Below are 15,632 nucleotides of genomic sequence, written 5' to 3'. Positions count from 1 at the left end.
TTTCCTCCTAGGTCACGTTACACTGCAGCCGAGCTTAATAAAGGATTTGGCCTTGACTTGGTTTTTTATTTAGTGATGGTGTTCTTTTACTAAAGGCACAGAGCATTAAACAATACCCGTTTCCACAACGCCTCATCTAAACAATCCACATTTTCAAGAAGGGAAAGAACTGTGGTTTATTATTCAGAACCTTCAATCTGAGCAGGAACTCTTACATGACAAAGCCCTTCATGGCAAGTAACTCATTTGAATGAATGAACAACACGCTTCAAATCAGTGCAGTTGCGGGAAAAAAAAAAAAAGGCTAATTCTGAGGGAGTTGATTGAATCGGTTACTCACGCTCTATTAGACTAACGAATTTCATTAAAAATCAGCTGAGAGATAAAGCAAACTCTCTCTAATCATTTTAATTAGCTGCTCTGCCTGTGCTGGGCAGTATCATGTTGGGATGAGGATGCTAATGGGGAGTTTTGTGCCGTTGCTTAGAAACACATGTGTAAGTAACAGTATACTTAGTTCACTTTTATAAGTATAAATACATATTTTCAGGCCTCTGTACTTTACTAGTATTTATTTTCTGATAGGTTTTTAATTATGAAAACTGATATCTGTCTGTACCTTCTACCCCTTACTTTGTCAAATAGGTTAGTTCATAAAACTTTCACAGATGACGGCATGACATTAAAAGACGACAACTTGAGCAAGGTAAAATCAACCGCAGTTGAGATCTTGAAGTGTTATAAGATGGGAAAAAAACAGGGGCAGCATTGACATGGCGGAACAAGCTACTCCCCATGCATGGCCTTGTTTAAGCGAAATATTTGATGTTGTCAGTTCCCAGAATGACTGGTGGTGAATATGTTGAGTCTTGTGCCAGCCTAAAAATAACCAGCTTCTGCCATTTAACAATTTTGTCTAATCTGAAATAAACACCCACAAGTAAGGTGTTTTTATTTTTATTTTTTAATCATTTTTGGTAAGTCAAAGTATGGAAACCTATTGTTTTGATAGCCCAAAAGTGTGTAAATTATGTAACTTTTTAATAAAAATGTTTGTTGTTTTTTTTTATCTCAGTACCAGCACTATGTAAGTTAAAAATAAAAGAAAACTATTTTGTGTCCCAATTTTTTCTTCTGTTATGAAATGAGAAAAACTGGTACTGTATATAATTGGCAAAAAAATTCATTTGTAACATTTTTTTTCTTTTTTATCAGTATGACCTCACACTACTAATAAAATGATTTAGGTGAAAAAAAAAAAAAATCCATATCTGACCCCACTTTATACCTCCATTTTTTTATTTTTAAGAAACCACTGAGTAGAGCGACAGGACCTCAGATAACTGAGAGATTTACAACATTCCTGCTCGATAGCAGCCATGGCTAACAATGGCTTGATTACAGTGCTAATGCTAGCTTAGAATTGCTAGCGCTGTTGTTCTGTCAAAGCTGGATGAACGTTCCCTGTGATTATCATGATTGACTGAGAACCAGGCCAAGGTGCGACTACCACTTGAAAAGTCATCTAGAATAGGCGCTGGCTTCAGTATTTCGTGATGAGAACAAGCACTACCAAAAATGGATAGATTGTACAGATGTATCTAATAAAATGTCTAATTTATTTTCCCACACTCTGCATTGCTGAAACAATTACTTTTCATTGGCAATTTTTTTTTTTGGAAAGATCTTCTGCCCAAACTTTTACCAATTAGGTTGCTTTTTATTTATTTATCCCCCCCCCCACCCCCTCCTAACAGTTGAAACAGTTGTGTAGTATCACAAAAAGTGCATTGCAAAGGTTGCTTTCCCATTAAAGATCCAGTTTCATATTAGCGACCAAAAAGTTTGTTTTCGCCCGTTGAGACTGTTGAGCAATTGTGTGGTTGTACTAATAGCACACAGGGCAATTTTAATTACGGAAAAACTGAAGCAGAAAGCGGTGAATTCATGCTGTCATGAGCTGTCATGATTTATACACACTGGGCAAAAACATTTAGGTGGAGAACTGAGAGCGCAAAGCCAAAGCATTATGCTGCTGACGATCCACAAGGTTTGAGGGCCGTGTGACGCCTGTGGCACAAGGCCTGCGCAGTGAAACGTGAGCTGATAAACAGACAGGATGCAGTTGGTGATGGGGGGTGGTAGTGGTGGTGGTGGGGGGGGGGGTGCTGAAGTAATTGTTGCAAAAAGGAGAAGGGCGCAGGATTGTGGTTTCAGCCCCCGAAGCCTAAAAATCAGCAGTTTCCTGATGCCCTTATAAGGTCAGCCATGGGAGTTATTTCCAGTATCACTGATTACTCACCCTTCGTGGGGAGAGGAGGGAGAGGAGGGTGTTGGGGGAAGGTCAATGTAGGGGTGGAAGAAAAAGAAGAGTGGGGGTGTTTTAAATGTTTTATTTTTGGTTTTATGGGCACCCTGAGTGTGCGTGTGTGCATGTGTGCGCATAACAGTGCCCTTCAGTGGGGCCTTACCACTTTTAATACCGTCACTAATCATGTCACAATTATAGAAACAATACGATACAAAGACACAACGCAACATCTGGAACAGTTCCGTATCACTATGAATCAAATATTGTACGGCAGATAAAACTCATCATACTCACCTGAAATGCTGATTGCATAATATAGTTAATCTATGCAGATTGCTAAAATATTAATCAATTATTAATATAATTTTTTCCCTGACCAACCAGAGTACAGTAAAATGCTGATGTCACTGACGGCCAGATTACACTGACATGACAATTTAAAAAATAAAAATAAAAAAACACAATTTCATATAACAAATATAATAAAGGTTATAAATGTAGATCAGCGCTTATGCTAGCGTTGATGCTAACAGAGAAGTCCAGCACTTGGACTTATTGACCTCTGTGTAGCTCAGCAGTCAAGACATGAGCGGTCCGACTGAGTAAAACCAGACGCAGGATAATTTTGATTCCGTGGCCAATAAATGTCACTGACGGCCAGATTACACGACATAACAATTAAAATAAAAAAATAAAAAAACACAATTTCATATAACAAATATAATAAAGGTTGTAAATGTAGATCAGTGCTTATGCTAGCGTTGATGCTAACAGAGAAGTCCAGCACTTGGACTTATTGACCTCTGTGTAGCTCAGCAGTCAAGACATGAGCGGTCCGACTGAGTAAAACCAGACGCAGGATAATTTTGATTCCGTGGCCAATAATTTACCACTTTTTTTTTTTTTTTTTTACCACACCAGCCTTTGTGTCATACGAATCTGTGGTCGGCCTTAACTCAAAACACCCAACCAGCCCACTCCGTGATGTCCACAGAGGAGATGTGTTTGACTTCTTTTTGTTTGAGCTTGATATAAATGCACCAGTCTGTATACATGTTAAACGGCTCTCCCTGAATTAGCATTTTAATTCCAGAACATTATTTAGTACTTGATGTGACTAAGTAACTATTAATGGCTTTGCAGTCGGGAGTGATGTATAACTGCACTGCATCATATTTAGTTATCTAGATTGAAAGGCAGATGGATTACCTTGCAAGTTGTGTGTGTTGGTTGCATCCGTGTGTTTTGGTACCGGTGGTAGGTGCGTCCTGGAGGCGCAGCGTCTGCAGATGGAGAGACCACTTGAATAATGTTGCACCGTTTTCAAGCCCCTCTCTCGTGTCCCAGGATTCTTCCATCCTGCGAGAGTCACTCAAAGGCTCCTTGCCCGAGGCCTCCGTCTTTGGGTAGGTACTGTAACTCTCTGGAGACCGAAGCCCGGATTGCAGGCTATGAAATATTTAGAGTTTTTTTGTGTGTATCGGAGCCGAGTGAAAACACGAGGCATTCGAGGCATACGCGTGTGAGGGTGTGAATTGAACGCTAAATCATGTAGAGATGGAGACAAATATCACCGTTTGCTTTCCTTACGCGACAATTTAGACCGTGAATGAGATTGATGACAGGGCAACAAAGGTGATAAAGAGGGCCGACGCGCAGATGCATACTTGCGCCCGACTCAAGGACAGAAAGAGTCACAAGGAGAGAATGTTTGTGTCTGCAATAGCAAGATAGCATGAACTTAAATATCTTTAAAAGGGAAAAAGTCACAGAAGCCACAACACAGATGGAGGTTTGACTCAGTAGTTGGCAGTCTTTCACCACCCACTTTCGTGTGCTCTCAAACCACATGAAGATTTTCTCTCAGTTCTTAACGCAGACATGCTGACATTAATCGGCCGCCTGTGTATCCTGGTGTTGAAGCATTAAGGTTAAAGTGAAATGAGGACAACATATTGAAGTGGATTGCAGTTTTTTTTTTCTTCTTATCCCGCAGGCTATATTTAATCCAAAATTCTTATGTAAAAGAAAGGAGGTCATGATAGAACACATTTGCTCACATTAAGCATTCAGCCCTTTAAATAAAGTAGTTACTTTTATTTGCTTTGTTTTACTCTGCTGTCAGGTCGGCGTTGCAAATGAGAATCTGTTGCCATTTGTCTGAGCTGGATATATAAAGGTTACATTAATTTAAACAATCAACCAGTTATTTATATTTTATCATATATTTATAAAAAATAATAATAATAATAATAATAAAATGTGTTAACCTAAAACACATTTTATTAGACTATACAATAAATCAATTAATTCTCAATGAATAACAACCTTTTAATGAGCCATGTTCAAGAAAGAAAAAAAAAGTAAATTAATGCAACAATCCTAAGACTCTTTATAATGTAAATGCTTAGTTCATACTTTGCCCATTGTTGTTGTAACTGATTTTGCCATTGAAAAATATTCTTTTTTCTGGTCGGTGCTGGATTTCACTTTCCTTTCCTTTCTTTGGTCCTTCTTCGGGTCTCCTGACGGCCTCACGACTGTGGTGTTCGATTTAGGTGAACGGTATGGGATTTTTAAAATAGGTTTTAGGTGAACTAATGAATACACACACACTCGCACGCACATACATGTACAAAAAGAAAAAAAGAGAGCAATGATGATGACATGTCAAATCGGTAAAATTACCGAATGAACAATACTGAGCTCTCCAGAAAAGAAAAAAAAAATCTTCTTTATTTTTCTTAGGTATTTTGTGAAGTGCTAACATACCAGTTTTACAGCATTGGGTTGAATGTGAGCAGAGAGCATGGCCACAAACACCTCATAATTCATTTTTTTGCTTCTGTCTGCACTCACATCATCAATATACACCAGAAGGCCTGTTCCATTAGTAGCCACAAAAGCCCAATACCGTAACACTGCTTCTATCACGTTTGACAAATGATGCGGTATGCTTTGGATCACAAGTTGTTCCTTCTCCTTCTTGTGTTCTTTCCATCATTCTGATACAAGTTGCTTTTATCTGAATCCTGTCTTGCCCATTAAAACTGCACAATAACAATATGTTCCATTATTGTCCGACAAAGTGCCATAAATCAACCTATTTTCCTAACAATATGCATTCATGCACTCATAAATCTCATCCTGCCTGGATCATTTCATGATGATCTAATAATCCCAAATTTGATTTCCCTGTGGTTCTTAGATAACTTGTTTTGGCCTAAGGCACACACGAAATAGGAGGCAAGAGCGCACAGAAGTGGGGCTACTGCTCCCCTGTGAGCCGGAGGACCGGTCTATTTGTGGCACTATCTCTGCCTCCGTCTGGTGAGGCATCCACAAAGGCTGCCGAGCTTTGACCGGAGCACGTGTGAGGGACTAAGTGGAGCACTAAAGGGGAAGCTATCTGTGAGCGCTTCACAGAAGGTTTTTATCAATTCATTGACATTTAATTATATTTATATATTTATTGTGGAATTTATTTCCACATTTTTCATATTTATTTAAAAAAATTGGAATTATAATTATAATAATTAAATATTAGGGGTGTGAATTGCCTAGTACCTGGCGATTCGATTCGTATCACGATTCATAGGTCACGATTCAATTCGATATCGATTAATCCCGATACGAATCTATAAATTGATTAATGCGATTTTTTTTACAACTCAAACTTAGAAAATACTTGTAAACTTGTACATGTACACTGTAAGATTTGTATGAAAATGTATTTATTTATCTGAAAATTCAGGTTGCAGTCTGTTTCATGTGTGAACAGCACTGAAATAAAATATTAAGGCTTAATGTTCCATTAATATAACATTCTTCTATGCTTAATGTGTAAATCCTAACCCGAAGTAAGACATTTTGTTGAATATTCCACTAAAAAATGTATGTTTAAAAATCGATTTGGCCGCACATTGAATTGATTCGAGAATTGCGCGCTTTAATATCGCGATATATTGACAAATCGATTTTTTCTAACACCCCTGTTGTTTTTATTTCCATGTATATTTATTTTTTATATATTTTTTGTGATATTCCATATTATGGAGGACGAAAAATGCCACAAAAAAATAAAAATAATAAAAGTGAAAATAAAAACAACAAATATATATATATAATAAATGAGGCTTTGGTTATGATTCATTTTTAAAATTGGACATTAAAAATGTTATTGCAGGATGGCATAGGAAGCTATTCAGGTGTTAATCAAAATGAGACTTCTCTGTATGATGCAGCAGCAGTGCAGTTCAAACAAACAATAATACTGCGCTTTAACCTAATCCAATCCAAAAAAAAAAAAAAAAAAATCAATGATTTTTCTTTCAAACTGAATTTGTCAAGTCAAGCTAATGTAGCAGCTGTGCTACTGTATATTGTTTAGACCATTTTGAGTGCCTGGAAGGCTGAAGCAAAATAAATCAGACATTTGAAAATTTTGCCTGCTGGTGCCATGTATTTCAATAGTCTCATGTTCCAGAACGAATCTGCAAGCAATTCATTAAACCCTACGTTTTTTATCTGAAGATTGTTCCCCGGGGATAAACAACATTAAGTGTGTGCTTTTTTTCTTGATGTATTGTCATAATCTGCTAATCCTGTTAACATTGAACTAGTGTATTTAATGTGAAAATGAGTTCAAAAGGACAATTGGACATTTTTTAGGCTCACTGCAGGAACACCATTATTTACAAAAGCTGTTTCCAAAATTGTTTTTGTTTGGAGCAATATCAAAGACTGCGGGCAGTTTAAGAAGGTGCTGCACACCTCACTATCTCTTGCCTGTAGGAGGACGAGGCAGCCTGGTGTGACGTAAGCGCAGTTCAGGGGTTGCTGGGGGGGGGGGGGGGGGGGTGCAGATGATGTGGCGATGGGAGTGGGCGGCTGGAGAAGTCACAGCATGAGTACAAGAACAAGCTCATACTGTACTTCTAATGCCAACCTTTCAACTTGAGCTCACAATGAATTCCTTCTCGTGTTGTCAGCGAGCAAATTGCAGGGGGGAGGGGCTTGGCGGGAGACGAGATTGCACAATTGCACAGTACAGAAAGCTTTATTAGTTTTCTTACCTCGGTGAATCATCAAATGATCAGCAAAAGCAGCACAAAGGCAATCTTCCACTCAAGCTCACATTCTTTGGTTTCTATAAGCGGTCAATGCAGAACAGCTGTCTTTCATCTATTGCTACAAAAGCCATATTCACAAAAGGTTAAAAAATATTATAAAGGCAGTTTGGAGAATGAACGAATGAATGAGACCGTTTGTAAAAATTGCTAGTATGTGATGCATTTCATTAACCTTAACGCGATTTGTTTAGTTTTAGTTTGCTAATAAGTAATTCATGTGACCATGGTAACAAGCAGTTATGGTTTTCGATTTTTATGTTAGGAAATATCAAGTCTTGACTTTTAACTTGTGATTGTTTTTATTCAATGATTGGCATTTTTTAATTAAGATGTATTGGTAGGCATAAAAGGTGTTTGAAAAAAATTGACAGAAATTTGTAAAGACATAGATCTAAAATTTCTAAGATGGCTAACTGAAATTTTACTTTAATTTCATGCTTTATGTTTCTAATTACAATAAAGTATTGAACAGAGAAGAAAAATATGTCAACATAAGCCCATGGCAGCTCTTTATTTAGGATTATTTTAGACCAATTGTCACATTTGTCAAGTGGAAAATTGTCCACTTGAGACCTGTTGGCAAGTTCTTCAAAAACTGTTAATGTTTAATAAGTGGCCAAGAGGACACTATTTTAGATTTGTTTTTAAATTTACTCATGTGCGTGTGTAAATGGTTGCCTGATTCAGCTAACTCGATTTAACACTCGCGATGATGTTTCTGCACAGGACCACAAACATCACACAACAAAAATGTCCTTCATTGTGCATGTCTGGAGACATCTGATTGGAAGCCCTGGGGTCATGTCATTTTTTTTTGCACGTGTAGGATTTCTATGCATGTCCACTTGTTGCCACAAAGCAAACAAGACAAGAGTTCATTTCGGTCAGATGGCCAAGTTGAAATCACAAGGATTAGCGATCAGGATAAGTTGATCTCACGGGCAAGCTGACTATGTTGGTACGACTTATTCTACGACAAATAAAGCGCAGTCAATTTTAGGTACACGTTTGGAATGGTGAACCCTGATTGACCTTGCATTTTCACAATAGTTTTGTATCAAATCAAATAGATCAAATATGTAAACCTGTCCTCTCGGCGTTACTTTCCGAATCTTTGCTTCATTCCTGTTGTTATGCAAATATTTAAACTTTGGAGAGGACAAACAGAATTCCAACATTAGCAAATAATACAAGAAGGACAAATCACCTTCATTTTTTCACATGCATTGATGTGTTTTTTTTATTTTTATACATCTGATACACGCTGAGTCGAAATGTCTCGGCTATTTTTAATTGACACCGATTATGTCAATCACGGAAGGTGCATGCTCCCAATCAGGTGCGACACACAACGTGAACTGTGGCAGTCTTTTAATCCCCCTGAAATTTCAATTCCCTTTAAAGAGCTCATTATTCTATAATAGTTGAAATAATTGTCTCTACTAAAACAGTAGGCGTTTGAATGAAAATGTCTGTTATGAGAAAAAAAGGGGCAGGAAAGATGACATTTATGAGCAAGCTACACACAAAATGTGCACAAACTCATTGAACTGCTTGGTTCCCATCCCCCCCCCCCATTACAAGAAGTACCAGTCACTCTACTGACTCCAATGCTCAGCCATCTGCGACACTGAACCTATTGACCTTGTGGAAAAGCAGACCTGTAAATTAGTGTGAAACATTTGGCTCCGACCTGTTCTCCTGAGGATCACTTGTCAGCACCCGTGTGAGACCACCAACACCTTTATGTAAGTGTGAGAGGTGCCCATTGACTGGGTTAAAAACTTAACAAATAAATCGATTTATTTCACGCAATCCTCCGCTAAGTTTTTTTTAAATTTTTTATTATTACAAGAATGTGAAGAACCAAATTCATTACAATGTCATTCTCCCAAAATAACTATTCTCATATGTATAAATGCTGTTGAATCCTATTTAAATCCTATCTTATTTAAAAATAAACCTTCTTACAATTAATTCATTCTTTTTTCTTCTTTTTTTTCTGGAGAGCTCAGTATTGTTCATTCGGTAATTTTACAGATTTGACATTATTATTATTATTTTTTTTTTAATTTTGTATTTTTTTATTTTGTATGCGGGTGAGTACGTGCATGTGCATGCGTGTGTGTGCATGTGAGTGTGTATTCATTAGTTCACCTAAAACCTATTAAAAAATCCAAAACCGTTCACCTAAACCGAACACTTCCAGCCAGAGTTGTGAGGCCGTCAGGAGACCCGAGGAAGGACCAAAGAAAAGAAAGGAAAGGAAATTAATTCATTCTTATTATCACAACTACGAGCTCACAATATCACCCAGAGAATTTTCTGTGATTTCTAGCCTTGGCTTTTCCACCCAATAATTACAACTCTAAGTTCAATTTCTGCGATAATAAATCCATGCATCCATTTTCCGTCACACTTATCCTCAGTAACGTCATGGGTGAGCGGAGCCTAAATCAGCTGACTTTGGCCAAGACTGGTCGCCAACGCTCACATTAACACTTAAAGGGGAAGTCAACCCCCAAAAACTTTCTTGACAATAATATGTTCTATGCAGTCCCACTACGGCATTCGGGTTAATATTGTGTTAGTGGAATATGGGTTAAGCGGCAAAATCCAGCCTCTTTTTTTTTTTTTAAATCAATATCAGAAGGCAGCCATTTTGCCACTTGCTGTGGAGTGAAAATGACATCACAGTTGTTCATGCGTCAGTCGACAGCAAGTGGCAAAATGGCCGACCTCCAAAATGGATAAAAACGGCTGGATTTTGCCCCGTAACTCATATTCCACAAATGTAATATTAATCAGAATGTCATGTTTGGACTAGTGAGGTCACATATAACATATTATTGTCAAGAAAGGTTTAAGGTTGACTTTCCCTTTAAGGACAACTTTTCAGTGAACCTAACGTGCAAATTTTTTGAAATGTGAGAGGAATCCAGGGTCCCCCCCACAAGCATGATGAGAACCGCGAGTGCCACACAGGAAGCCCGATGCCCAGATTTGAACCTTGAATCCTAGAATTGTGAGTCAGCTGTGCTATTCACTCGTCCACATTGTTACACACATACATAAAAAAATAGTCCAATTTGAACCTGATCAGTTTGTTGAAATGATCCCACCGAAAGTGTTTCTAGACAAGAAAATACAGCTGAATTTAAGACATAAAAAAGTTAATTATATAAAAACCTAAACAATTTTCTTCATGCTTCATGTTTATTTGTTGTACTTCAGCTACTAAAAAAATTCAAATACGTTTTCTTTATTGACGTTGAATGGGGCACGTTACACCATCACACGTGCAGATAATTATTTTGAAGGGGAACAAAGAGGTTGTATCTGTGGAAACCAGCCACAATCGCACTAGCAGCTGCGTCATTCGGACTACATAAAAACACCGCAGAGAGGATGGGCCTCGCTCGGGCGTGTTCCATCCTACACAGCATGAAATCGCGTGTAGGGTCACATGCAAAAACAGAAAGACTTGGCAATTTATGGGAACAGAAAACATATCATTTTGAGCAGTCCTGGAGCCTGCAGTGAACAGAGATTTAGCGGCGGATAAACAACTGAGGGTCCTTTAGTGGCTGGCTTAGTCTGTAGTGAAATATAATTAGCTCGGTGACCATTAAACTGTTAAACCAGGTCCCCACAGGTTAGTGGATTTAGACCTCCATGGCAAGTTAATGGGCTATCGGAGAGGCTTTGGGCATCAATTAGGTGACACTTTTTTAGCCTGAGTAGGAGATTTGGGCTCAAAGTCCACTGAATCCCCCTCCTCCAACCCCCCACACCCTGTCATCACCAGTCTTTAGGTTGCTGGCTGATTTGTTTGCGCTTGACCTGGTTAATGTCTCTTGGGAGGTGGAGGCGTAAACACACACACACACACACACTGCACCCTTGCAGAAAACCTGGATTTTACAATTTGTCTTAAGTTAACAGCTAAAAAATGAGATTGGGATAAGGCGTTTGAATTTGAATTCACCGAAGGCTTAGACGACAGTAACGATAAGACGTACTTTCAAAATCTTTTGCATCTTTCAACCAGTATGTAGGGGAGAATGCTTTCACTTCATTGATATTGTGAGCGGTGGAAACAGAGATAAAAGAGAGGCAAATCTAAGCCAAACAAAACCCTGCTCAGATAAAATCGAGACATGGCTTATGTTGCTAATTCGATTACAGCGGAACCTCTGTTAGCAAACTTAATTTGTTTCCTGACTCTGTTCAAGAACCAAAATGTTTGTGAACCAAGGTAATGTTTCTTACTGAAATTAATGAAAACACAATTACATCAGCAGGCCTTAACCTATTCACATACAGCTTTGGGAATCCTGATGCATGAATAACATCAATACAAAAGTAAACGAGGCTGTGTTGTTACGTGAGTGAAAGACAGCATGCTAACATGCAAAGAAGGAGATTTACAAGGAAACATTAGACCGCACATCATCACGTCAATGTAAATCTAACTGGAGAAGCGCAGGTTCGTGCAGTAAGTACTCCGCAACGGTAGGGGGCAACAGCGAGGCGTGCAGTTCTTGAAGCAGCGTAATCTTTTACAGTACACCATTATATACACAAGTGAAATCTTTGTGAATGTTCCTTGTAGGGGTGGGAATCTTTGAATGTCTCACAATTCGATTCAATTCCGATTTTTGGGCGTGCTGTTCGATTTAGAATCGATTTTCGATTGAGAACGATTTTTGCTTGAAAATGATTTGATTGACAATGGTTTTTTGCTTCAATTTATAGATGTTCAAAGAATCGTAATGATCTACTGCAGTCTGACTCGCTAATGCTAATTAGCGCGCTACTCGCGGCACTTTTATCACTCAAAAGAACGGCTCCACGCTGCAAAAAAAGACTTTTATTGGAATAACTTGACCGTGACTTTTTCCTTCTACTCTCTAATGTGACTACAACTTAACAGTGTATTAGACCGCGTGGAACCACACTGCCCCTAAGTGGCTAAATCGGGTACAACATGATCAGCGCTCCCTATAAAGGCACACACAAACAAAGGTAAGACAGTATAAATTATTTAAATAAAATCGATTTTGGGACATTTAAAATCGATTCTGAATCGTACTAAATGAGAATCGATTTTTGGGCACACCCCTAATTCCTTGCCACACTTTAAACTCCTTCAGCTGCTGTAAACGCTTGCCAGGCCAATAATAATCCAGACAAGAAGACAACCATAATTGACAGATAAATAGTCCACTAGCACAAAAAAAAGAAGAAGAAAAGGAGGAAGAAGGAAGATGCATGTAAGACAAGACGCCAGACATGAGGAGGCGGTATAAGGAGGTATACAAATGATCACTGTAGGATTTAGTGAGGGACTGTTTTAAAAGAAAACGCTAGTGAGGAAGAATGAAGGGGATTAGTGTACTGTATGCAGAGTGATGGAAGGTATGTAAGGGGCGTGTGGTTGGCGTGAGTTGGGGGCGTCATGTGGATGCCAGAATAAGCAGAGAGTTGCAACAGGATGATCTGTGGACATAGCGCAGCAGCGACAGGAAGTCAGAATCGCAGCCAGCCGGACCCGTCTGTGAGTTCTGCAGCAGCCATTTCAGCCACCTGCCTGTCACCCCCCCAAACAAGTCCCACCCACAGTCACCTTATCTAACCCCGCAGGCACTCCGCATAGCTCTATTATTACCAGAGCAAACGCCTAACAAAAAAAAACACGTTGCTGCAATAATTCAATGGTATTCCCGCTTGGCTGCCGAATGGATTTCCCAGGAAGTCAACAGATGGAACGAGTTCATCTCAGTACACATGGTTCGTATGCTAGACCTTGCGCGTAAAAGCATGTGGACTTTTGAAGTCAAATGCGTCACAGGCATGCCTCATGTCATTTTGCCACATTCCTAATTGACACACAAGATGTCAGCCACTGTAATCTGTCAAAACAATAACACGCTCTGCCTCCGTTTACATTTCGAGACCAAGTGATGACGTGCATGTTGACAAAAGTATTAGCACGCAGTCGATCCTCTCGTCCCACTTTCTTCTATTAACACCCTTTGTTGAGGCTTGTCCTTGCCCTTTCTGACGTAAGAGGTCAAACTGTACATGAGCGGCTTTTGACTCAAAGGCAGTGACGCCTCTCAAACACTCACTGTATCTGGAAGGATGCCAGGTACATTTTTAAAGGCTGGGATGAGATCCAAACAAAAGAGCTGTTTGAATGCTGCCTTCAAATGTTATGCAAGTGTTTGACTGGAGCAGCGTCATACAAGAAAGAAAAAAAAACATAAATACCACTTGGAGGCTGCTATTGGTGGAGGAGGCAGATCGCTCCCTTCTGGGGCTTGGCCAAAGTCACGTGTTAGCACAAGAAAAGGAAAAAAAAAAATTCCTTCTCTTAACGTTTTGATTTGATTTGTTTCCTTGAAAATTCTGTGCTCTGACTGGTTCACAGACGAGAAGGCTGAGTAAAGCAGGTTTGCTGAGTCACTGAAGTGAGTGCGAGGTCAGCAATGGACGACAGCTAGCACAGAAGACGATGACCACTCAGCTTGGCTTTAAAGTGACAAGTGTTAAAATGTCATTTCAAGAAATCAAGGGAGCCGTACGCCAATGTGACCTTGTGAGACTGCACACATCACATACATATTTATGTTTTATAGATCATTTGTTTGAAGTTACAAGACTTGAAATATGTAGGATTGTGACTTTAAGTCCCTTGAAATTAAAGACTCGCATCTTACCGGTTTTAAGCAAACGCCATTTACTCAACACAATGATAATCATGAGGTCGCCAGCTGAAAGGTGTGACAACAAGCCAGAAAGGTGTTTGAAACTCCAAAATGTTTGCATAGTAAAGACACAAACCAGTCCTCTCACTAACCACCTAAACAGTGACTTCAAAGTCCTCAAAAACTGTTGACATAAGACAAGTTGGCACACAAAGGCTGATTTGAAATCTATTCTCGCATGAACACAACAATCGACTCAAACTCGTGATGGATTGGATGAAAAATCGCAGGAAGTGCTAACAAGCTAGAGAACGCTTTTAACTCATTCACTGCCATTGACGGCTATAGACGTCAAAAATTCATTTGAACTATTTCTATTAGTTTAACATATTTTTCCACTTTTGACAAAAAGAGTATGCAAACCTATAATTTTTTTATTGTATATTTAGAACAGATATAAAATTTGTGACTAATCGTGAGTTAACTAGTGAAGACATGCGATTAATTAAGATTAAAAATTGTTATTGCCTGACGCCCCTAATTTTAATAATCTTTTTTTTTTTTTAAATAGCGTCATGCGTCTTAATTAATCGCATGACTTTAATAGTTAACTTACAATTAATCACAAATTTTATATCTGTTCTAAATGTACAATTAAAAAAGTTCCTAGGTTTTCATACTCTTGTAAACAAAAGTGGAAAAACTGTTAAACTAATAGAAATAGTTCAAATGATTTTTTGACGTCTATAGCCGTCAATGGCAGTGAATGAGTTAACTTTGACCTGAGCTACTTCCACCATGTTGTCTTCATTCAAAAATCAATATGGCCATTGCTCCAACAGCAGAAACAGCCACAGAAAGTTTGAGGGAGTCAAAATTTGGGCCCAGTAAAGTGTTGATCATTAACACCCACCAAATTGAAATTAGTTAACAAAGCTGACTTTCGATGCTGCGTGATTCGAGTCTAATAATTGAAAAACCAGCCGGGTTATTGCGTCAATAAAGACAAATAACTCAGGGTATAACAAGAAACAATTTAAACCTGAAAATCATTTTACGATTTAATCGTTCCAATTTATCTTAGAAGAAATTGGCACATTTACAGTATTGACAAGTTTATTCAAATGAATGAAAAATGACAACAACAAAATCCACATTCATATCAAAATGTCCTTGAATTGTTTCGAACCCCACGTATAGAAAACGTATTGAAATTTTGAAGAGATTGTGAGAGAACTGTGAGTAGCATAGTGCAGAGGCTAGAGATGGGCGAGGGCGAGTACCGATATCAGGTAGTGGTATCGGGGCCATTTCTTTCCTCATTTCAAGGTATCGGTACTCATAGCAGCGGCCGATACCAGTATGGGCTGCCCTCTTGTGGCTTTTTACGATCAGGAGCTCAAAATTTGAAATGAGTAGAATACAAAATTGCCATTAATTTCATGTGATGTTGAGGGAAAAGTCTATTTTGGGATA

General features: G+C 38.6%; 1 protein-coding gene across 2 annotated transcripts in view; it reads right to left on the bottom strand.

The window, feature by feature from the left end:
- The window catches only part of LOC144053705 (uncharacterized), a 51,831-nt gene that overhangs the window by 6,422 nt on the left and 29,777 nt on the right, over positions 1-15,632 (bottom strand). For both annotated transcript variants that reach the window (XM_077568442.1, XM_077568443.1), the window contains one exon: positions 3,521-3,594. In XM_077568442.1, the coding sequence (XP_077424568.1) occupies positions 3,521-3,594 (74 nt within the window). The remainder of the gene's footprint in view (positions 1-3,520; positions 3,595-15,632) is intronic.

This window comes from Vanacampus margaritifer, chromosome 6 (genome assembly GCF_051991255.1).
Source record: "Vanacampus margaritifer isolate UIUO_Vmar chromosome 6, RoL_Vmar_1.0, whole genome shotgun sequence".
NCBI lineage: Eukaryota > Metazoa > Chordata > Actinopteri > Syngnathiformes > Syngnathidae > Vanacampus > Vanacampus margaritifer.
This window is presented reverse-complemented; position numbering and strand designations above follow the sequence as displayed.